Here is a 22,685-nt window from a genome sequence, read left to right as displayed (position 1 = left end):
CTGCCGACTGTTTTATAAAAAGAAGAGAAGCTTCAAAAAGGAGAGTGATGGTTTCCAGCACGGTGGAGCCCCAAGTGTGTAAGGTGAGCACTCACGGGCCACCGGCTCAAACAAGCCTCAGTGGCATCTAGAAGCCAGAAAAAGCAAGGAGACCCAAGGGGAACCCTCCTCAATGCGCTGCCAGCTCTCCCAGAACTGGGCGTCGAGGACCAGGCGCTCGGGATGGAGAAGAAGAGGTCAAGCGTGATGCCCAACCACGCGACCTGACGCCGACTTCTCCCCACTTACAGGCTCACAGCACAAACTGTGAAGGAACTTGAACCGGATGTTTCGAAAGAGCCATCCTGGACTTGCACAGACACCTTGACCAAGTCGGGGCCGTCAAGCGTGACGATCCCGGTGTCTGTCACATTCCCCAGGGTGGACGTCACTGGAGCTGAACCCAACCAGCCAGGTGCGTGACGAAAACCACAGCTAAGCCTCAGCTTGCTGACGGAGGAAAAGCATCCTAGGGACCAACTCCTACCCACACGGTCCCTGTTCCTGCAAATCCTCACGTCCACGGGCTCTGCATTAAAGGAAGGGAGCGGCTGGGCTCAGACTCCCAGCTCTGTACCTGTGCCCTGGAAGTGGGGTGCCTCTGACATGAGCTCAGATACAAACCATATATAACCATTTCCCTTTGCTGAGATATCACCTACTAAGAGCTTTCACTTTCGAAGGATTTGTCTGCTACGCCGGTACAAATACAGATAAGGCCTGATTTCAAATTTACATTCCTCCTTTTTTGCTGAAGACGACCACAAAACGTCCCTTCCTTTAACCGAGTTTCTGAGATCTAAAAATCAGCGTCAAGTTGCTCGGGGCCCCTTACTCTGCGTCTGTCACGCCACCCCAATAACCACGAGGGCAGGCAGAAGGAGCAGATGTAACATTTTACTCCATCAACTCCTTCCCCACTTTTCATATTAAATATCTGAAATATATTAATCTTAAAAAAACAATATTAACACAGTCCTCAATGGATATAGGCAGCGTGGTAAACAGTCTAGATTGCAAAACGGTCGGTTATTTTAAAAACTGGATTGCGGGGGGGCGGCCACGGGGACCTTCCAGCTGCCTCGTCGACAGGAGTGTCGTGGAATTCTGCAATGTGTCCAAGGGGGAGGGAAACGAAGCCATAAAAAAATACACGTGGCACCCGTCGCTCCCTCCTCAAAAGATGGCCGTGGTACAGCACGCCGCTCATTCGGGTTTAAAGGAACACCACCAGCAGGGTTGTTTTGGGTGTTGGGGATTTCCCCCTAACTCCCTCAGTCTCGAAGCAGGTTTTCGGGCTTGGGGTAGCCAAAGAGAACAAAATCGGCTTCATAGAGTTTGTAAAGCTGCTGCCTCCAGGCCAGGGGGATCTTGGCGAACCAGTCGTCCTCCCAGCTGCTGGCAGTCCTGTTGCGGTAACTGGGCGGGAAGTGGAGAAGCTTGTCCACCTTGAGGAGCCGGAGGAGCTGGGCCGCGTCCTGGTCCAGCGTCTCCAGCTTGCCCACAAAGTCGTAGTCTATCTGGCAGGGGTGGCAGAGCCGGTGCACCTGCCGCCAGTGCTCGTTGAAGGGCGCCAGCTTCTCGGTGTGCGGGTCCAGAAGGTACTGGATGAAGTTGGCGAAGGACACCTTGAGGCCGGCGCTGAAGGCCTCGCTGACCGACGCGGGCAGGCTGGTGTGGTTGGAGTACATCTTGAGCATGGGGACGGCAAACTTGCGGTAGAACTCCTCGTTCTCCAGCTCGAACTTGCTGCGGAAGGCGGAGATGAGGCGGACGAAGGGGTCCCGCACGAACAGGAACTTGGTGTACTTCTTCAGCTTGATCTTCATCAGGTGGCGCGAGAACCGCCCGTAGCGACGCCAGAATTTGTTGAAGGTGAGGTGGGTGCTGGAGTTGTGGACGTACTCCCGGGGGATGTCCAGGGGGTCGCGGTAGGGCGCGCCCTGGTCCAAGAGGCTCTCGCTCAGCACGATCATCACGCGCTTCCAGTTGGTGCAGGCCACCTTGGGCACGTAGCAGTAGATGACGCCGTGGCGGTCGTCCACGATGAGGTGGTTCAGCTCGTAGTTGGGGATGTCGTCGAAGGAGCGCTCCTTGGTGGGGAACACGAAGCTCGCGTTGGCGCAGAGCTCCCGCAGCACGCTCCTCCTCTCGGCCTGCCGGCGGTCCAGGTCTGGGCTCTGCTGCGCGCCGTGCGTGGACCAGTCGTAGCCCCTTATCCTCTCCTCCACGTTGCTCAGCACAGGCCTGCCGGAGGCCAGCAGGGAGGGCTGCTCCAGCTTTTTCCCGGAAACGACGTTCTGCTTCGCGCCACCACTGAGCAGCTTCTCCAAAAACTCGTCCACGTCGGCCGGGAGCTCCTTCTCTTCCCGCTGCCCGGCGGTGGGCAGGCCCTCCAGGGGGTGCGGCCTGGAGAAGGAAGTGTGCAGGTAGAAGTGGGCCGTGCCCACGTTGTCCCAGTACACGATGATCAGGAGGATCATGAACACAGAGCCCAGGACCAGCCACAGGCGGAAGAGCCGGGCCTTGGCCATCCTGGCCGTGGACGTGGGGCCCCGGCAGCTGGCTCCTCTCACTTCAGCTTCATGTAGAGACCGGGCGCTGTGCTCTGGGGGACCTGGGAAGGCAAGGAAAAGCCATGTTAAGGATGACCGTGTGGCTGCGGCTCTCTGCCGCCGTTTGAGGTCCCGAGGGGCCGGGGGCTGGCTGGCATCTCAGATCCTCTTTCTCCTCCACCGTCATCCTCCTGGCTTTGCCCCGTCCCACCCCCTCCTCCGAGAGTCGGACGCGGTTATGCTGCCTGATCAGGAGCTTCAACTGCTCCGTGTAACGTGACTAATGCCGCTTACAAGGGCCCAACAGACGAGTGTGACTGACGGGGAGACTGGAGATGCTGTACCCCTGCAACAAAAAGCGGGAGGGCTAACGGGACAGTCACGCTGCAGAATACAGGCCCTGGCAAGGGGGAGGGGCTGAGGGCGAGAGGAGGGGCAGACGGCGCGACAGACGGCACCAAGAAGGTAAAGTGCAGCACAAGCAACGGTTTATAAAAGTGCTAAAGACACCCCCTCCCCGCCTGAAAAAACCCTTTTGCTGTATACACTTAACCCAGGTGACCAGGTAAGAGCGCGGCCCCTGCATCCGCGGCCGCCACGCGGGCACCGTCTCTGCCCCTCCGCGGAAAGGGCGGCAGAGGCCCGGAGCCTGAGGTCAGTGGGGAGGAGGCAGATGTCCACCGGGCTGCCGAGAGGGCCAGGTGAGCGCCTTCAAAGAGGGTCCAGGTAGCAGCCCACGACCGAAGAGGGGAAAAGACAAAAGGGAGGTGCAGAACCAAGGGAGGGGAGGTTCCGAGGACAGCTGTGGACGCTCACTCGAAGGGCAGGGTCCACGAGAGGCCCGGCCAGCTCACGGGCCGGGGTGGGTGACCCCTGTGCATGGAGAAAGGCAGGCCAGATGACAAGGGACTTGTAGCTGGTCCACAGCTCCCAGTGAGAACCGCTGACCGCCAGTCCACGTCAACACAAACATGCCAGAGGCCCCCATACTCAGTCCGGCCGTGTGCAACGCTGTTCTGCCCTGGGTGCTTTGCAAAGTGCTGGGGACACACAGGAAAGACGAGACGCTGTTTGATCAGTTGCTTAGAGAGAGAGCGCCAATCAAGTTGTAGATGACCCAGGCTGGGAACCCCAGCCCCGGGATGAGACGACATTCGACATCTATAACGCCTTACCTGGTGACACTTGTGCCTCCACGCAGATGGGGCAGCCCCGTCCCTCCCAGACCCGCCCTCTTATAACTAAAAACTACGGACGTCACACAACCAGCAGGCACAGGAAGACGCTGACAGGACGGAAGAAGAGGCAGACAGCCTACGGACCTGGGGACTCGAGGAGCGACAAGGGGGTGAGTGCGCTGGGTTCCTGACCGTCCCCCGTACGCCCCACACGGGCCGCTGCAGAAGCCTCCAACCCTGAACAGCCAACAGGCACAGGAAAAAAAGCTCCGAGAGGAGCCTGCTCCCAAGAAGCCCAAGCATGGGCAAGGGTGGCTGTGTCTAAAGGATTCGACCTTGCCCAGAGAGGTGGGCCCGGCCCTCGGCTCCTGCGAGGGCATCTCTGGGCCCCTGGAAGGTCCTGCCTGATAGTAGCATCTTTGTTTACTTGGGGACATGGACCATGCTAGATCGATCTAAGAATGGGATTTAGGGTGAGGGCTGTGGGCCCCGGGGTATCAGCTCGACCTCCGGAAGGGCTGGAGACTGACGTCAGCCATGTGGGGAGTCAACACATCTATGTGATGGAGCCCCAGTAAAGACTGGACGCCAAGCCTCGGGGCTTCCCCAGTAGGCAATGCTCTGTGCGTGCGGTGACCCATCCATGCCAGGAGGAGTCAGTGCTGTCTGAAGGGAGGGGACAACTGGAAGCCCCGTGTGTGGGACCCTCCTCGATTCTGCCCACTGCATCTCTCCCCTGGGCTGACTTTAATCTGAATCCTGGGCTGTAATAAACCATAACTGCGAGTTCAACATCTTTCAGTGGCTCTGGGAGTCCTTCTGGAGAATTATCCGACCTGAGGGTGGTCTTGGGGACCTCTCCTACGCTTTCTATTGGTGTCAGCAGCGACAGGTGTCTTGGAAACTGTTCCTAACTTTGCAGTAACCTAAGAGCAGAAAAATCTTTGTGGCGATACCCACGCCTCTTAAGGCAAACACCAGGGGAGACCCCACCCCCACCCCCACAGCCTCAGCAGGGCCAAGCAGAGGGCTGATCCCTCCATCCTCACCCCCGCCCCACAAAGGCCGGCAGCACACTCCTGTCCCCTCTCCAGGCACCTCGTGCTGCTGGCAGGGCCGAGCGGGAGCTCATCTTTCGCTCCTCCCTGGCAGACGCAGGTGGTGCTCCACCCCAAAGGGCGCCGTCTGGGGGGCTGAGCGGGGAGCTGACTTCCCACCTCCTGCTAGACCCCGTCCCCCATACGGTCCAATCCCCCAAGCCACTGGGATCATATCTGGCCCACCCTGCCCCCAACAGAGTCCACGTTCTCCCAGAATCTGGATTCAGCAAGATGAACAGACAGCCTGGAAAGATGGGTTGAAAACACAGAGACGGACACTAAAACTGGGATAAATGTCAAGCCATCCACTTAGGTCAAAAAGAAACAACCACACAGTACGGGAGAGAGACACACGTGAGCTGGATAAAGGCAAAATGGGATGAGGTGGACGAAAACAGGGAATTCAGCGCTATTCTGCACCACGCGCACAAACCTGCAGGTGCAGACCCATCGCGCCTGGCCTCGGGGTGGCCCTCTTAGCAAACTGGCCACCTGTGCTCACAGCAGTCCCGTGACATCAGCCACGCCCTAGGAAACAAGGCTGACCCTGCTCACGGGTCCCCAGAAGGTGCTAATCTGTCCCCATGCTCAGACTTCTCTCTCTTCCCCGTATCTGTGACCCGGCCCACCTCATGGCCGCCTTCAGGAGGGGAGGGAAAGACAAATGATGGTACCCGGGCTCATTGAGTGGGCCCTGAAAATCTGCGGCTCTGTCCTCCGGCACTCACCCCTCTTGGTACCCCGGGCGGACGTGAAGATCTCGGGCGATGCTGGGGCAGCAGCTCGGTCACAGCAGGCCGCTGGCAGCTCTCGGAGTCTCTTCCCCGTGGCACCTGCGGAAGGAGCGGGGCCTGTGAGGGGGAGGACACGTGTGTGTTGGGGCCTCAGCACCCACAGGGAGAGGGGGCGGCTTCTCCCGTGTGGCTTCAGAAGACGGAACCAGGAAACCGAACTCGCCCAACAAAAGAAGGAAGACACCACGGCTACGAGTGGCCCAAAGGCAGAACGGGCCACTGGGAAGACACACTGGGAGCTCAGAGGCTGTGCCGCCGGAGCGCAGACGGAGCCCGCCCTGGGGGTGTTCCAGGGGACGGTCCCGCATCCCACCTCCTCCCCCAGCGTACGCTCCTCGGAGCCAATGGTCCTCGTGTGCTCTCCACACCCCCCCACCCCAGAAAAAGAACCCAGCAGAGAGCACAGAGAAACCTGGCTGAGCCCCACCCTGGGGGTGGCGGTCCCATCCCGGCTTGTCCGCGTGCCCGGGTGACACAGCTTCGCATGTGTGATATATCACATATTTACTATGTAATTAGACACACCGTAAGGGCAATAACTGCTCCAAGCTCGTGGAAACTACCGGGGTTAGAGGTAAAACATCCTGCCGGCCTCTTACACAACCGCTGCGGGCCGTTTGGCTGGTGCCCTCGGAGCACGTCGTGGGGGTCACAATACGAATAAGACCGGCAGCACTGCACCAGCCTCCGAGACCCTTTTGATGGCTGGAACCACACACATTTGCATCCTCTTTTTAAAGTTAGATCCTCAGAACCCAGTGTCATCAAGGATGTAAAACGGTGACCAGTTTCTAGAGATAAAGGTGAAACCACATCAAAAAAAAAAAAAAAAGGTTTACCAAAGGCTGAGAAAGCAGCAAGCGGAAAAAGTGGCTTAAAATGTCAAATGACTTGAGAGACCAGTTGCCAATTTTAAGATCAAGACCAACGAGCAGGGTGAAGACGGAGTAGTCAGGGTCACGGCTGTGGACACCGGCGTGAGCCACACACCAAGGACAGTGCCGTCCTCGACGTACACAGAAGGCCAAGAAGCAGACAAGTGAGGACCGGGCCTGACGCCTGAACACTGTGGCTTATTTTTCAGCTGAGAAGTAGCACCTGCATGTTAACCAATGCCAGTGCCTACCATCTTTCATAAAAACTCTCTCTTTACTGATAATTTAATAAGGTTTCAGTTGAATTGCAGGACATGGCCAAAACATTTTTAGGATAATAACAATACATATATTCACAATATTGTTGGAACAGCAGCTGCCGTCTAATGAGCTCCTCCTGTGTGCCAGGCACTAAGAAGAGAACCGTATGTCAGACATCATGTCACGTCCACCACACGCAATCTCAGCAAGGGCAGCAGACAGTGGAGAGCTCCATCACCCCAAAAGCTTACTCACGCCCCTCGTATTCCTACCCCATCCACAACTGCTAACTGTTTTCTGTCACTGTCAATCATTTTCTAGAATCCTCGATCTGGTCAACAGAGGGGGCCTGGAAGGCTCCTGGAAGCATCCTTAGGAGTTCAGAGGCTGCCTTCTGTGTCTCTGTTGGGAACGGGCAGGGGTGTCCTGGCTTTTCTGACCCCACAGACACCCAGGCACTGGTCCTTGAGGCAAAGAGCACCTCATGGAGTCATGGTCCCAGCAGGATGGCGTCCCTGCTCAGCAGGGAAGTCAGCCTGGAACCAGCCCTACCTGCTCCCGCTCACCTGGTCTGTACCCAGCAGAGGCGGGATGGACTCACTGGACGTTTCTTGGTGACCTGTCCCAAGTGTGGCCCCCAAGTTCAAAGAAAGTGTGTCTTCTTTTAACAAGAAGATGTTTAATTAAAGTCGCTCTCATTTTTCCTCATTTGGTGTGTCAGCACGGAACGTCACAATCTTTTAGTCTTTAATATGTTTACTGTCTCAAGTTTTGTTCTTTGTCAATCAATAAGCTACTTAAATATGACTGGGCACTGCCAAGTACTCCAGAGGAGGGACCAGGAGCCCACGTCCGGGTCCCAAATGCATCACTACCTTGCCCCGGGCCACAGCAGGTCACGCGTGTCCTCCCAGGATCCTCTCCTCATCAGCAGCTAGATCTGCAGCTGTTTTTTTTTTATTGCTTGAGGAAGATTAGCCCTGAGCTAACTACTGCCAATCCTCCTCTTTTTGCTGAGGAAGACTGGCCCTGAGCTCACATCCATGCCCATCTTCCTCTACGTTATATGTGGGACGCCCACCACAGCACGGCTCACCAAGTGGTGCCATGTCTGCACCTGGGATCCCAACCGGCGAACCCGGGGCCGCCGAAGCGGAACGTGCACACTTAACCGCTGCGCCACCAGGCTGGCCCCTGCAGCTGCTTTTTAAATAGCTGGTCAATTAACTGATTTCTAATCAGACTGATAACTTACACCCAGCAGACTGGAGCACTCAGTGTGGACAGGGCAGCCTCCCCCTGAGGGCGGTCACAGGGAGAATGACCCGGCGATGCTCTGGTCGTTGGGTGAGCACGGCCTCCACATGCGGGAAGAGAGCACCATGACCACCACCAGCTCCTACACAGCGTCGGGGAACACCCCTGGAGAGCAGGTGCTTGGGTGATTCTGACTTACTTCTTCATGGTTTTCTGTACTTAAATCTGCTTCTGTTTATATTGAGCATTTATAGTTTTTTACTATCAGAAAAAAAAATTTTCCTTTTTAAAAAGATAAACAAGAAGTTAAAGTATTAGCAAGAAAAATGGACGAATTGGACTTCGTGCAAATTAAAAATTTCTGTGCCTCAAAAGACACTATCCACAGGGTAAAAAGGCTCCCACAGAATAGGAGAAAATGCTTGCAAATCCTATGTCTAATAAGGGATTCATACCAGAATATATAGAGAAGTCATAAAACTCGACAAGAAAAAAAATCAAACCTGATTCAGGAATGGGCGAAGGATTTGAATAGACATTTCTCCAAAGAAGACACACAAATGGGCAATAAGCACATGAAAAGATGCTCCACATCACTAACCATCAGGGAAATGCAAGTGAGATACCACCTCCCGCCTATCAGGATGGCTACAGAAAACACACAAAACAGCAAGTATAGGCAAGGATGTAGAGAAATTTGAACCCTGGCGCACTGCTGGTGGGAGTGTAAAATGATGCAGCCACTGTGGAAAACAGTAGAGAAGTTCCTCAAAAAATTACAAATAGAATTACCATAGAAAATTATGATCTAATTTAATCTAGCAATTCCATTTCCACGGCTGTACTCAAAAGAACTGAAAGCAGGGTCTCACAAGGGTATTTGCACACCCATGTTCACAGCAGCATTATTCACAACGGCTGAAAGATGGACGCACCCAAGCTCCCACTGAAGAATAAATAGATAAACAAAATGTGGTCCAGCCACACGATGGAATATTATTCAGCCATGAAAAGGAAGGAGATTCTGACACCTGCTACCACATGGATGCACCTTGAGGACATTATCCTAAGTGAAATAAGCCAGTCACAAAAGGACACATACTGCACGATTCCACTTCTGTGGGGTCCCCAGAGTCATCAAATTCAGAGACAGAAAGCAGAAGGGTGGGCGCCAGGGGCTGGGGGAGGAGCAGGGGGAGTCAGCGTTTAATGGGGACCGCGTTCCAGTTTGGGAAGATGAACAAGTTCTGGAGACGGATGGTGGTGATGTCTGCACAACAGTGTGAATGTGCTCAATGCCACCGAACACTTAAAAGTGGTTAAGATGATAAATTTTATGTGATGCGTATGTTACCACAGTAAAAAAATCGGGAAAAAAAAATGCATGAATCGGAGCTATAACAGTGGGCTCGGAGGAATTTCCAGGAGGTACTGCTGAACGAATAAAGCAAAATGCAGGACACAGGATGTAAATTAAAAAAAAAAAAAAAAAAGAGGGCCTTAAATATGGCAGAGGATCGTAAGAGAGGCTGAACGCAGGGCCCGCCGCTGAGGCCCGAACTCACCCTCACAGCCCGGCACCAAAGCTCGCCAGGCGGCCGCACCTGCAATGCGTTTAGGAAACAAACGTCAAAGTTTCAGAAATTTATAACGGGGAGGTGGGTGCATGAAAACAAGGTGGGCCTTGCCTCTGGGGCGGCGCAAACCCCGCGGGTCTAATTAGTCCACGGTGAGGCTGGGCCCGGGAGCCTTGTCTCGCCCTGGAGCCTCCACGGGACCAGATTCGCCCTGGCTGCAGCCCCTTCCAGGCCTTTCCAAATCAAGGCGGCCAGCACCTGAACACCGCGCTGAGGCCGAGGCCACTGCTCATTTTTAACATCAAGGAACAAGGGCGGTCCTTCGTGTTGTCATTTCTAACCTCAAGCAAGCCGCATAAACAGCAGTTGTGGGAACAGGCCGGGCTGAGCGCATCCGATGGCCTGTGGGGACAGTCCCCTGCAGGAAAGGGACGTGGCTACTTAAAAACACGCATGGACCATCAGTTCAGTTTCTTAGAACTGCAAAGAGAAAGAGAAAAAGGCTAAAGGAGTTTGACTTTTTAAAAAAGAGTGGGACATCTAGGAACTTCTGGTCCAGGGAGCTGGGCAGCTGGAGCCGGACGCTCTGGGTGCCACTGCAGTGCCTTCTGTGGGGGGAGAAGCAGGGCGGGGAAAGCCAGGCGGGAACAGCCAGGCTGAGAACCGAGGGTGTGGGCCTGACCGCTTCACAAGCACGTCAGGGAGCAACGCCGACCCCATAAAGTAATTCGTCATTCACAAGAAAAGGGCAGTATTTCCAAAGGCAGATCGCCCACTATTTCAAGGAGTGGGCATGAAACGCCCCACGAGTTTTGGAAACGCAGAGCAAGAAGAGGCCACAGAGAGGACGTGATGACTCGGTCTGCTGCTGTCCCTCCCCGGCTTCTGCCTCCAGCAAGGGCCCTGATGGCAGGGTCTCGGCTGCAGGGGCTGGTTTTCCACCAGGGCTTTGTCAAATGCACCCTCAACGCGACGGAGAAAGAATCAGCTGACAGCAAACCCAAGCACGGTGGCCGGGCAGACAGAGCTGTGTCCTACTCGGGGCAGGTGGTCACACATTTCTTTTCACGCACCCAGCACGGCAGGTCTGATGCCAGCGGCACACTCGGTCCCAGGAAGCAAGCAGCCCACGCTGGCTGCCCACGTCCGGCCACTGGTGAAGCAGCCTTCACCCCAGGAGCAGGAAACAGGAGGGGAAAGCGAGGGGCGGCTGTGGCAGACAGCTGGGGCTGAGCACCCTCACCTCATGTGCGTGTCCGCCCGTCATCTCCACCTGCAAGAGGGCCGGCCACACGGGCAGACACACACCAAGATCTGCAGAAGGACACTTTCCGCTTTTATGGCAGAACTAGTCCAAAAGGTCAAGTGGCATTTGCTGGTTATTATTATTTTTTATTGTGGTGACAGTGGTTTATAACACTATATAAGTTTCAGGCGTACGTCATTGTATTTCGACTTCTGTGTAGACCATCTCATGGTCACCACCCAAAGGCTAACGACCATCCATCACCACACACATGTGCCCTGCCACTCCTTTCGCTCCCTCCCTCCTCCTCTGGAAACCACCAATCTTATCTGTCTCTACGTGTCTGTTTACTGTTGTTCTTGGTTTTATCTTCTATTTGTGAGTGAGATCATATGGTATCTGACTTTCTCCCTCTGGCTTATTTTGCTTAGCATATACCCTCAAGGTCCATCCATGCTGTCAGAAATGGCCGGATTTCACCTTTTTTGTGGCTGAGTAGTATTCCGTCGTGTATAGACACCACATCTTCTGTATCCACTCGTCCCTTGATGACACTCAGGTTGTTTGCAAGTCTCGGCTATTGTGAATAACGCCGCAGTGAACACAGGGGTGCACGTATCTTTACACATTCGTGTTTTCATGTTCTTTGCGTTGTGCTGGTTAATTTTATGCGTCAACTTGACTGAGCTGAGGGCTTTCCAGATAGCTGGTGACACATTATTCTAGGCATGTCTGTGAGCCTGTTTCTGGATGATGAAATTAACATTTCATCAGCAGACTGAGTAAAGCAGATGGCCCTCCCCAGCGTGGGTGGGCCTCATCCCGTCTGCTGGAGGCCTGAACACAACAAAAAGGAGGAGGAAGAGAGAAGGCCCTCGCTCCGCCTGACTGTCTTGCAGCTGGGACATCGTCTCCTGCCTCCAGACTCGGACCTGACCTGGAACTTACAGCATCAGTTCCCCCAGTGCTCAGCCCTTCGGCCTCGGACTGGAACATCCATCTTCCTCTCCTGGGTCTGAACTTCTCAGCCTCCAGAATCTTCCTTACAAGAAATCTCTTTAGATGCACACACATGCACAGAGCCCATTGGTCCTGTTTCTCTAGGAACCCTGACTAATATGGACATCTGCTTTCTCACTTGGACTGGGGTTTGGGGGGTGTGTGTGTTTACTACATATTATAGACAGAAGTGATCAAGCCAGTGAGAACTGACCGTAAGTGTTAAGAAATGGAAGCTGACGTATTGCCACCGTGGGAAGGAAGGTCAGACGCAGAGAACTTCAGCCTCCATCCAAGACAGGGGTTCCAGTCGGAGGGGCTGAGGTTTGTTTTTTCCCATGCAGACACCCCGTTGTTCCAGTACCATTCGTTGAAAAAAACCCCATCCTTTCCTGATTAAATCACTGTGGCACCTCTGCCTTTTCTTTCTGTATTTTAATCAGGTTTATTGAGGTCTGATTTACACACAATAACACTCAGTCTTTTTAAATGTACAGTTTGACGAGTTTGGGCAAATGTACACTACAATTAAGATGCACCACAATTAAAATACGGAACATTTCCACCAGCCCCGAAAGTTCCCTCGTCGTCCCCCAGCACCCAGCTCCAGGCAGCCACCAACCTGTTTTCTGTCCTACTGTTGCCTTTTCTAGAATGTCACATAAACGGAATTATATAGGATGTAAGGTCTTGTATGGCTTCCTTCACTCAGCACGATGTGTTTGAGATTCTTCCAGGTCGTTGCTTGTGTCAGAGGTAAGTTCCTTTTTCATTGCTGAGTAGTATTCCACTGTATGGGTATACCACTGCTTGCTTATCCATTTACAAACGGACAGACTTTTGGCTTAGTTCCCTTTTTTGGCTAATATGAATAAAGTTGATATCAACCTTTTTTGCATAAAGACCAGATTTTTTTTTTTTATCCTGAGACTTTCATAAAGTCAGAAAAGATGGTATTAAAAAATACCAACCAGGACCAGCCCCAGTGGCCTCGTGGTTAAGTTCAGGGTGCTCCACTTTGGTGGCCTGGGTTCAGTTCCCAGGTGTGGACCTGTACCGTTCTATTATCAGCCACACTGTGCTGGCGGCCCACGTACTAAAAAAATAGAGGGAGACTGGCACAGATGTGAGCTCAGAGCAAATCTTCCTCAGCGAAAAAAAAAAACACAGATTTTTCAGCTCCTGGAAGGTTCTATAAGATCCATAAAAGTAGCTATTCTATAATAATGCTTAGGGATTCTATTTAAAGAGCAATCAAACTGACCATCAAAATATGACATACAAATCCCAGATTACCAATGATTTTTCAATTACACAGTTTTAAGGGCTCGAGCGATTATAGCAAGGGTGCAAGATATAAGGTTAACATGTAAAAGCCAGCTGCTTTCCTATATATTAGCAGTGATCAAGTGAAATTTGAAATTAAAAACACAATCCCATTTACATTAGCACCCCCCAAAATGCAATGCTTAGGTATAAATCTAACAAAATACGTACAAGATCTATATGAGGAAAATTACAAAATTCTGATGAATGAAACCAAAGAAGAACTAAATGAATGGACAGATGTCCCACGTTCAAAGTACCAAAGGACCAGAAGACTCAATATTGTCAAGATGTCGATTCTCCCCAACTTAATCTGCAGATTCAGTGAAAGCTCCATCAAATGCCAGCAAGTTATTTCATGGATACCGACAGAATGATGGTAAAGTTTCTACGGAGGGGCAGAAGACCCCACAGCCAACATGATACTGAAGGAGAGGAACAAAGCTGAGGACTGACGTTGCCCGACTTCTAGACCTACCGTAAAGCTACAGTAATCCATACAGCGTGGTATTGGCAAAAGGACAGACGAAGAGATCAACGCAACAGAACAGGCAACCCAGAAACAGACCCCATAAATACAGTCCCCCGATCTTTAACAGACCAGCAGAGGCACCATCATGATGCAAAGATGTGTCTCTCCAACCAATGGTGCTGGAACAACCGGACCTCCACAGGCGGGAAAAAAAAATAAAAAAGAATCGAGACACAGACCTTACTCCCTTCCCAAAAATTAACTCGAAACGGATCACAGACGTAAAGGTAAAATGGGAAACTATAAAACTCCCAGAAGGTAACAGAGGAGAAAACCTAGATGATCTTGGGTACGGCGATGCCGTTAGTTACAACACCAAAGACGCCACTGCTGAATGAAATAACTGTCCACACAAGGACCTGCACAGGGACGCTCACTGCAGCTTTATTCAAAATAGCCACAAACTGCAAACAGCCGGCGGTCCATCACCAAGATGGAACAAACAAACCGCGGGGTACTCATTCAGTGGAAAACTACTCGGCGATTAAAAAAAGCACGAACCATTTAGTCACTCATCAAACACCAGGGATCGATCTACACACACGACACTGAACCAAAGAACCAGACAGCAAAGGGGGTACACACCACAGGATTCCAACTATAGGGAGCTTGACAAAGGCAAAACAGGGACAGAAATCACAGACTGCAGAGGGACAGGAGGAAGCTGTGGGTGACGGAAATGTGCGTGATTTTGGTGGTCCTTACGCAGGCGGATACACGCGTCCACATTCACTGAACTGCACACTTAAAACGCGTGTGTCTTACTCCGTGTAAATTCCACCCCAATACATTGGATTTCAAGGGAAAGGAATGTTGGGGGTCTTTACTAAGTCAGTCTCCGAAGTGAAAACTTGTCTCTTCGACATGAATGCCATGAACTAGCTCTCACCAATTTCCACAAACAGGACAAAAACAGCAGCGCCAAGGGCTGGCCCGGTGGCTCAGCGGTTGGGTGCGCACATTCCACTTTGGTGGCCTGGGGTTTGTCAGTTCGCATCCTGGGTGCAGACATGGCACCGCTTGGCACACCATGCTGTGGTAGGCGTCCCACATATAAGATAGAGGAAGATGGGCACGGATGTTAGCCCAGGGCCAGTCTTCCTCAGCAAAAAGAGGAGGATTGGTGGCAGATGTTAGCTCAGGGCTAATCTTCCTCAAGTAAAAAAAAAAAAAAGCACCAAAATCCTACAGGGACATTCAGAGATGGGGAGGAATTCTGAGGAAGTCCAGCCTTCCAGGGTGGCCTGGGACACCGCTCTAAGCCTGAGGGTCAATCCTTCATTTTATAAATGAACACCTGAGGCCTTTCTGCTAACCTGAGCCCCGGAGAGTATGAAAACGAGAAACCATCACCTGAGCGTTCTAAATGCTATCGCCCCTTCTTGAGACGATCCCGCTAGCCTGATTTATCTCTCCATCTTCATCGGCCCTCAAATATTTGTATTATATAAACATAACACGTTATTTTTATTATGACTCATGCTTTCTACCAATAGCTAGTTATCAGCAGTCAAAAATGATGATATGTTTTCAACTGATTTTATAAGAATAACAATAGCTGATATGTTTTCAAAACTGTCGTTGTAAGGCTTTGCGTATGTTTATTTAATCCTTGCACTAACTGTGATAAAACTGGGGCAAAACAGTCAGGCGACTTGCCCAGTCTACACAGCTAGCAACTGTCCAGAGCCGGCATTTGAACCCCGGCAATTTATCTGACAGCCTACCTTCCCACCCACCCCCTCTCCACCAGGCCTCTCTACAGGATACATTAAAAGCAGGATTGGTTGGTTTTTACCAGACACTCAGATTTTTGTTACCTTTATTTCTGCAAGAATTTGCTTCTACTTGTCCAAATAACCAACTTCTGAGCATTAAATCCACTGACACGACCTTCGTTAAGAAGTCCAAGAATCTTTCAAGTTTTATTTATTTACGCTACCGGCAAAACGACCAGAAACTACCTACTTCTTTTCCAGCTTTGCAAACACTATATAAGGCAAATAATTCACTGCGGTTCCCACCACCATCGTCAGCAGAAATCCGGACTGTTTCTGTTAGCGGTGTCAACATTTGCACTCTGCGTCTGCCCTGCGCCCGCCAGCCCTGCAACCGACGCCCAGGTGCGGGACTGAAAGCCCCACTGTGGGACAGGACGTCCCCAGGTACCACCAGCTCCAGGGTTTGTTTGCTTATAAAATCACTTCGTTTGTCTTCAGTCAACCCTGTGAACTAAATCTGACCGTCCGCCCAAATAAAAACAAGTCATAGATGGTCACGCTGACGGGAAAGGAAGGCGGATGCACATCCCAGAAGACCTGAAGGAACACGGAGCGCCAGCTGGCCTTGGGAGGGAAGCAACGTCCCCACCGAGCCGGGCCCAGCCCAGACGGCTCTCTGCTCACAGCGCTCCCTCCACCCCTGGTCTGCACGCCCCACCGGGATCTCACAAGCAGACGGGACGTCAGTGCCCACGGACCAGTCCCATACTCCAAACTAGAGGTCAGGTTCTCAGAGGACAGGGGTCACGTCCACGACCTCTCCTGTATCCCGCACAAGGCCCGGATTCTTGCAGCACGCTGTTTGACTCTGGAATCCAAATGACAACTCAGTTCTCAGAGTTAAGTCAAAGAAAACATTTCAAGGGGAAATCACGATGACAGATTTTACCAGGATCAGTTCACGAACCTGCCTGGGGCGTCACCTTCCACATAGAGGCAGACGAACCCTCACAGCCCCTCCACCGCCCCACCCCCCGCCCCCACCACGCCCGCCCTGGTCCTGGCCACCAGCAGCTCGCACCTGCATCACGGCCATGGCCGCAGACCCAGCCTCCCAGCTCCTGCTCTGGAGCCCAGACAACCCATTTTCAACTCAGCCATCACGGATATTCTGTTAAAAGTCACATCATGTCCGGTGTCTGCTCAACACCCTCCAATCATCGGGCTCAATGGCTTCCCACTTCCAGTCCTTACAAGGGCCGGGGACAAGCCCTATATGACCGGGACCCCACGCTCTCGTCTCTCCCGCTGCCCCCTCGCTGGCCCCACGGCCCCACAACGGCCTCCGTGCTGCTCATCGGCCACACTGACCAGGCTCCCAGGCTGGCCTGCCTTCACGGGCCTACGCGGGCATCCCGAGGCTCCACCCCGCCCTTCCCCCTTTTCTGTCCTCAGAGCTCACCAGGGAGGGCGTCCCTGACCACTGCACTCCCCACCCCCCAGGCCTGCTCTCTCCCAGGGCATTTGTCACCACCCCCAAAACCACCAGTCACTGGCTATCTGCTCACTGTCTCTCGGCACAGAATACACACTTTAGAGGGCGGTCCCGGCCCGTTGGTCACAGCTACAGCCTCAGGGCTCAGACCAGTGCCCGGCACACAGTAGGACCTCAACACAGAGTCCTTATGCTAACCAAACCCAGATAAACAGGAGAGACCCCGATTTCATAATCTCTGAAACCAGGGGCCAGGTGAGGAAGTTCCCAATAGTCTTCTCTCTACTTTTAGACACGTTTCAAAACCCTTTTTGAACAAGCTAAAAGCAAAAAAAAAAAAGGAAGCTAAACAAAGCGCCAGATCTCTGACCACGGTGTGGCCACAGCCCGGAGACAGGATACAGAGAACAACGACAATAACGAGAGGAAACAACAGGGAAACTCGCCCCGCCCAGAAAAGGGCCCGGCAAGCCATGGCCCGGCACAAGACAGGCGAGCTCGGGCTCTCTTCCAGAGTCGGACGCGTCCTGCGGCTTCGCCTTCATCTTGAGCGACGTGACGGGCACACGTCGAAGATTAAACCGCTCTCAGGAGTTGCTACAGAACACAGCAGCCGGCCCCCTCCCATTGCCCACCTCCACCCCTCTCCTGCATTCTTTTGGCTGAGTCCCGCGGCGTTGACTTCTTTCCTCTAAGCATCCACCTCTGTGGGCATCGTCTGCCCACCTCCCACGCCGGCAGGTGGAGACGGAGCCGCCCCTCCGTCCCCTCGACCTGTTCCAGCGCCACGCCCTGCCCATCCCCTCGCCTCCCCCAGACAGGCCTGGCATCATTGCAATTAGAGCAATATTCGATGTTTCCATCAATTATTAGCATTCTGCAAAGGCTACTCACAGCCTAGCCTTGAGCGCACCATCATTATTTTTCTTTTCCTGCACAACGGTTTATTTTCCCTGCAACTAATAACAGTCTTGTGCTCTCATTTGCTTTGTTTGCTACGTACTTAGCGCTAATCCAGTCCCAACTCCGCCAACTGTCTAAATCTCCTCTCCAGATGTTCGGGCATCGGGTGGATGTCATCTGCCCGCAGACGTCCTCTCTCCGAGGAGCCTCTGGGTGGCCTGGGGTGCGGGGTGCCGGCTCTCCAGGCTCCAGGCCCGGCTGGCATCCTCGCCTCTCCAGCTCATCCAGCGGATTCTTTTCACCTCTTCTGAGGAAAATCCTGTCTCCTCTGGCCCTGCCTTTCCAGATTCACCACCTCATCTGGGGAGAGCACGCCTGCCAGTGTCTTCCTTAAAGCCCAGGAGAGGCAAACTCTCGGAGCACGTCTGAAAGTATCTTTATTCCACCCTCCTGTTGCCTCCTCCCTATTTTCAAGGTGGAAAATATTCTCCTTCAGAATTCTGACAGCCAGGCTCTCTCGTCCTCCGGCCTCCGAGGTTGCTGTGGAGGGGTCCCCAAGCCATTCTGCTTCGTTCCACGATGACCTGTTGGTGGCCTGTTTTTCTAGTTTCTCTAGAAGTCAGCAGAATCTTCTCCGTCCCAGAGTTCTGAAATTTCACAACAGCGCACCTCCGTTCTCTCTCCATCTGAACTCTCATTACTGGAATTCCGGAACCAACAGCTCAGACGCACTTCCAAATAAATCCCTTGCTTCCCAAACCCTCACTAGTCGCTGTGGGAAACGGGGTACCCCTCACTATCAACACGGGTTCCCCATACTCTGAACACCCAAATCAGGCAACGACCACCTGGGAGACAGAAGGCTGCCTGCATCTTTTTTTTTTTTTTTGAGGACGATTAGCCCTGAGCTAACTGCTGCCAATCCTCTTTTTTTTTTTTTTTTTTTCCTGAGGAAGACTGGCCCTGAGCTAACATCTGTGCCCATCTTCCTCTACTTCATATGTGGGATGCCTACCACAGCATGGCATGCCAAGCGGTGCCATGTCCGCACCCGGGATCCGAACTGGTGAACCCCAGGCCACCAATGCGGAACGTGCACACTTAACCACTGCACCACCGGGCCAGCCCCTGCCTGCACCTTCATCTGTGGTGCTAGTCACCCGGGCACCCTTCAAAGCAGACAGCTCCAGGACTTTCTAGGAAGTCACCATGTACCACTCTGCAGACGGTCTCTTCCCATTTTCCTTCTCACTGAAACTCTTAGCATTCAGCCGTGGGCCTCCTGATCTGCTCCTTTCCTTTTTTTCTCTCCTTTTCCACCTCTTCGCTTTCCCATTCATCTTTCTAAGCGGCTCCACTTTACATTTCATCCACCAACTGAATTTTTTATTCCCGCTGTTGTGTTTTTTACAGCCCAGGGTCCTCTTTTCAGTTCGCTGAACGCTCCTTTTTTTTTTTAGAGCTCCCTATTCTTGTCTTGTTCGTGCCATATTTCCTCTTATCTCCTGGTGCGTGCGTCTCAGGGAGAGTCTGTCTCCAGGTCTTCTTTTTGCGCACTCTCCGCTGCCTCCAACTTAATTTTGTCTGAATCAGAGGGCTCCTCATGTGACTTTGGCTATCCTTCCCTAATTAAGGGGTGGGGGAGTCAAAAAAAACTGGAAGCTTTGAACCTGGGAGGGGTCACTAATTACGAGCTTCCTCAGCGAGTGAGCCAGCTGGGTCTCCTTCCTGGGGACCCCTGGTGTCACCATTTTTGGGTCCTTTCTCCCGGGCAGCTCACACTCCCCAAAGCCTCCTCCACCGTCCCGCCTGCCGGGGAAGAGCCAGCTGGCTGTGATCTGGGAGCCAGAGAGGCTGCGTTCGCTTCACCCTCTCGAGCTGCGGCCGGCAGCGCCCTCCTCCCCCCTGGTGTTCCCCATTCCTCCCTGAAACGTTTTTCAAGCTCTCTCGGCAGCTGCAGGAACCGCCACCCTGGCTAACTGCAGGAAGTACCGAGTTACCGAAGTCCGTTATCACCAGGCACGTCTGCCGGCAAAGGGACCGGGGAACCCCCGCCCGGGCGCAGCCACAGACACACTCGGCAGGTGTGAAACCGACGCGACTCTCCAAAGACAAAGAGAAAGAAGCGATTTAAAAAATCGAAAATAAGACACAAGTTTTCTCAAAAATGAGAGACCAGCTGCATTTCTTCCAACAGGATCGAGAACCAGTCTCTTCCCCACCAACAGCACCTCAGCCTCGAGACCTTTCTGGAAGAGTATCACCTCCAGCCTTGCTGAGTGTGCAGTGATGACAATAAACCACACGTCCAAAGTCAGCCACCCAGCAGGCTTCTCTCCCGCCCTCTGCCCCTTCCAAGCCAAGTCACAAACCTCTTTCAGGTCTCAGCTTCCACCCCAGTCCTCAAACCGCCCCCCCCACAATGAACGCAGGGTCTCTCTGCCCCCAGGCGTCCATGCACTTCCACGTCTCTGCACGCCCTGCTTGCTGCCTCCTTCCGGAATGTTCTCCCCAACCCGCACTCGGCCTTCAAGGCCCGATTCCTATGTGGTCTCCGCCGTAGAAAACTTCTCCAACACCCAGAAACAAGCTCGGCGGCTCCCTCCTTCCTCCCGCTCTGTAAGAGGCCTGGGTGACAGCACCAGTGACACCGTGTTAGGGTCAGGCTAACCACACCATGAGCAGTCAGCCCCACCCGGCATCCTGCAAATGACCAGATGCCCCACGTTTGCTGAATGCATGAAACAGGCAAACGCTGAGTACCAGTGACCAGCACCGCCGGCCTGAACACACCGGCCCAAAGTCCCATCGGCTAATCTGCAAGGAAAGGAACGACCCCGGGCAGTTCCACGCAGGCACGCTCCACGCTCGCGGCAGTGCCAGCTTGACACAACCAAGCATCACCCAACATCCCGGCGTCCTCTCTGACTCACACGGCCCACTCCAGAGGCTCCGGAGAAGGGGCCACCCTGTGTCCTGCTTTGGGGGCAGGTGAGGACCAGGTGAGCCAGCCCCCAGCGGCCTCGGCCTGGACCCACGCACGCTCCGGGGGGTGACACCACCCTGGAGGAGGCGCCTGCATCCGCTCGGCCCGCAATTCCTGTTCCCCTTCCTCCGGTCCCCGGAGCCTCTGGGGCATCGATTTGGAAAATAAATAATTGAGTGATCACGGGAACACTACGGCTTCTTGTGCTCGGCGCCAGAGGGAACCTCAGCTCGGGCCAGTGGTTTGTCAGCCAGGACTTGGTGGCCAGGAGCCCAAAGAGAGCATATAAGTCCTACTGTTGGCCACTAATACATGGCTTCCTCTCCCCGACCAGGCAGAACTGGATGGAGCAAAGGCTCATGTGAGCGCCAGTCTGCCCGGATCCACCGGATCCGCAGGGGTCTGCACCGCCGGGCAGTGGGCAGTGGTCAGCGGGCCGGGGAAAAATGCGCACAGCCTGCGGGGACCGTGGAGGGGTCAGCCCGGGACCTCGGCCACCCCGCGGGTCCCCCCACACGGGGACACTCCGGCGAAGGGCTTCTGGGACACTGCGGCATCTCCGCCGGCTCCCAACAGTTATCGATTTTCCGTGCAGACGCCCGAGGAGCCCGAGGAGCGTGGAGGAGGACGCCCCCCCCACACCCCCGTCGCCGCAGCCCCCCAGCAGGGCCGGAGCGCCTGTCCCCCAGCAAGCCGACAGCATTCGGGCGGGGACCGGCCCACGGCGGGAGCTGACCGGGCGCAGAGCCTCCCCGCGCCCCGTTCCCGGTCTCCACCTCCCCGCGAGGACCGGGCTCAGAGAGGGTGCGAGCCGGGCCAAGGTCACACAGCGGCAGCCCCGGGGCTCTGCAGGGGCCGCACCGGACCGGCCCGGGCTGCTGGGGGCGCAGGCACCGCCCGGCCCGCGCCCCTCACTTCCCCGCGCGCCCCTCGACCCGCCCGGCCCCGCGCCCCTCACCTCTCACCTCTCCTCCCGCCGCCACCGCTGCCGCCGCCGCCGCCGCCTCGCGACCCGCGCACCCTCCCGAGGCCGCCCCTCCGCCGGCCCCGCCCCCGGCGCCGGAGCCCCGCCTCCCGCTCCTCTTCTCGCGAGAAGTCGCGGCCGCCAGAGGGGCCACGGAGGCCGAGGGGCGCCCGCCCTCCACGCGCCTGCGCCCTCCGCTCCCCGCCCCCGCGCCCCCCAGCCAGTGCCATGTGGCGCCGTATTTACGACCCGAGATCGGCCCCGCCCCCGGCGCCGGGAGCCCCGCCCCCTCCCGCAGCAGCCAATCGCGTCCCGCGGGCCGCGGCGTTGGCCCCGCCTCCAGCGGGCGGGGCGCGGGGAGCCGCGGGGACCCGGCGAGGGCTGCGCGGGGCTGCAGCTGGTGCAGACCCCGCGAACGCTTATGCGGCGCCCGCTGTCTACCAGACCGGCTCGCGGGCGCCGACTGGTTGCAGAGGATCGTGATGCTCCCCCGCCGGGGTCTTGGAGTCGCTGTGTGTCCTTGGGCGAGGGACGGAACCTCTCTGAGGTCGTCTCCCAGTCCGTCTGTCCAATGGGGCAGGGACGCCACCCTGCAGGGAGCTGGGGAGACCCAAAGGAGATGATGCGGGAAAGCCCTTAGCAGGATGCCTAAGGCACAGTGAGCAGTCTAATCCTTGTTCTTAGGAGCAAGGACTTTTTAAAATTGCAGTAAAATGCACAAAACAGAAAATTTGCCATCCTAACCGTTTTTTGTTTTTTTTTTGAGGACGATTATCCCTGAGCTAACATCTGCTGCCAATCCTCCTCTTTTTGCTGAGGAAGACTGGTCCTGAGCTAACATCCGTGCCCATCTTCCTCTACTTTATATGTGGGACGC

At 54.4% G+C, this 22,685-nt stretch overlaps 1 protein-coding gene across 4 annotated transcripts; it reads right to left on the bottom strand.

Moving 5' to 3' along the window:
* Positions 1-920: 920 nt before the first annotated feature.
* Positions 921-21,913, bottom strand: CHST12 (carbohydrate sulfotransferase 12). 4 transcript variants are annotated; one of them, XM_070566147.1, is made up of 3 exons: positions 21,810-21,913; positions 5,601-5,705; positions 921-2,656 (listed from the first exon to the last, which is right to left on the bottom strand). In XM_070566147.1, exon 3 carries the CDS (start codon positions 2,571-2,573, stop codon positions 1,314-1,316), a length of 1,260 nt encoding a protein of 419 aa, XP_070422248.1. In that variant the 5' UTR covers positions 2,574-2,656; positions 5,601-5,705; positions 21,810-21,913; the 3' UTR covers positions 921-1,313. The 4 variants fall into 4 exon arrangements, with proteins under 4 accessions (XP_070422248.1, XP_070422251.1, XP_070422249.1 ...); XM_070566150.1 differs by having other exon boundaries at positions 21,803-21,882; XM_070566148.1 differs by lacking the exon at positions 21,810-21,913 and adding an exon at positions 20,792-20,975.
* Between the last annotated feature and the right edge of the window lie 772 nt (positions 21,914-22,685).

The sequence above is a fragment of the Equus przewalskii genome, chromosome 12, assembly GCF_037783145.1.
Source record: "Equus przewalskii isolate Varuska chromosome 12, EquPr2, whole genome shotgun sequence".
NCBI lineage: Eukaryota > Metazoa > Chordata > Mammalia > Perissodactyla > Equidae > Equus > Equus przewalskii.
This window is presented reverse-complemented; position numbering and strand designations above follow the sequence as displayed.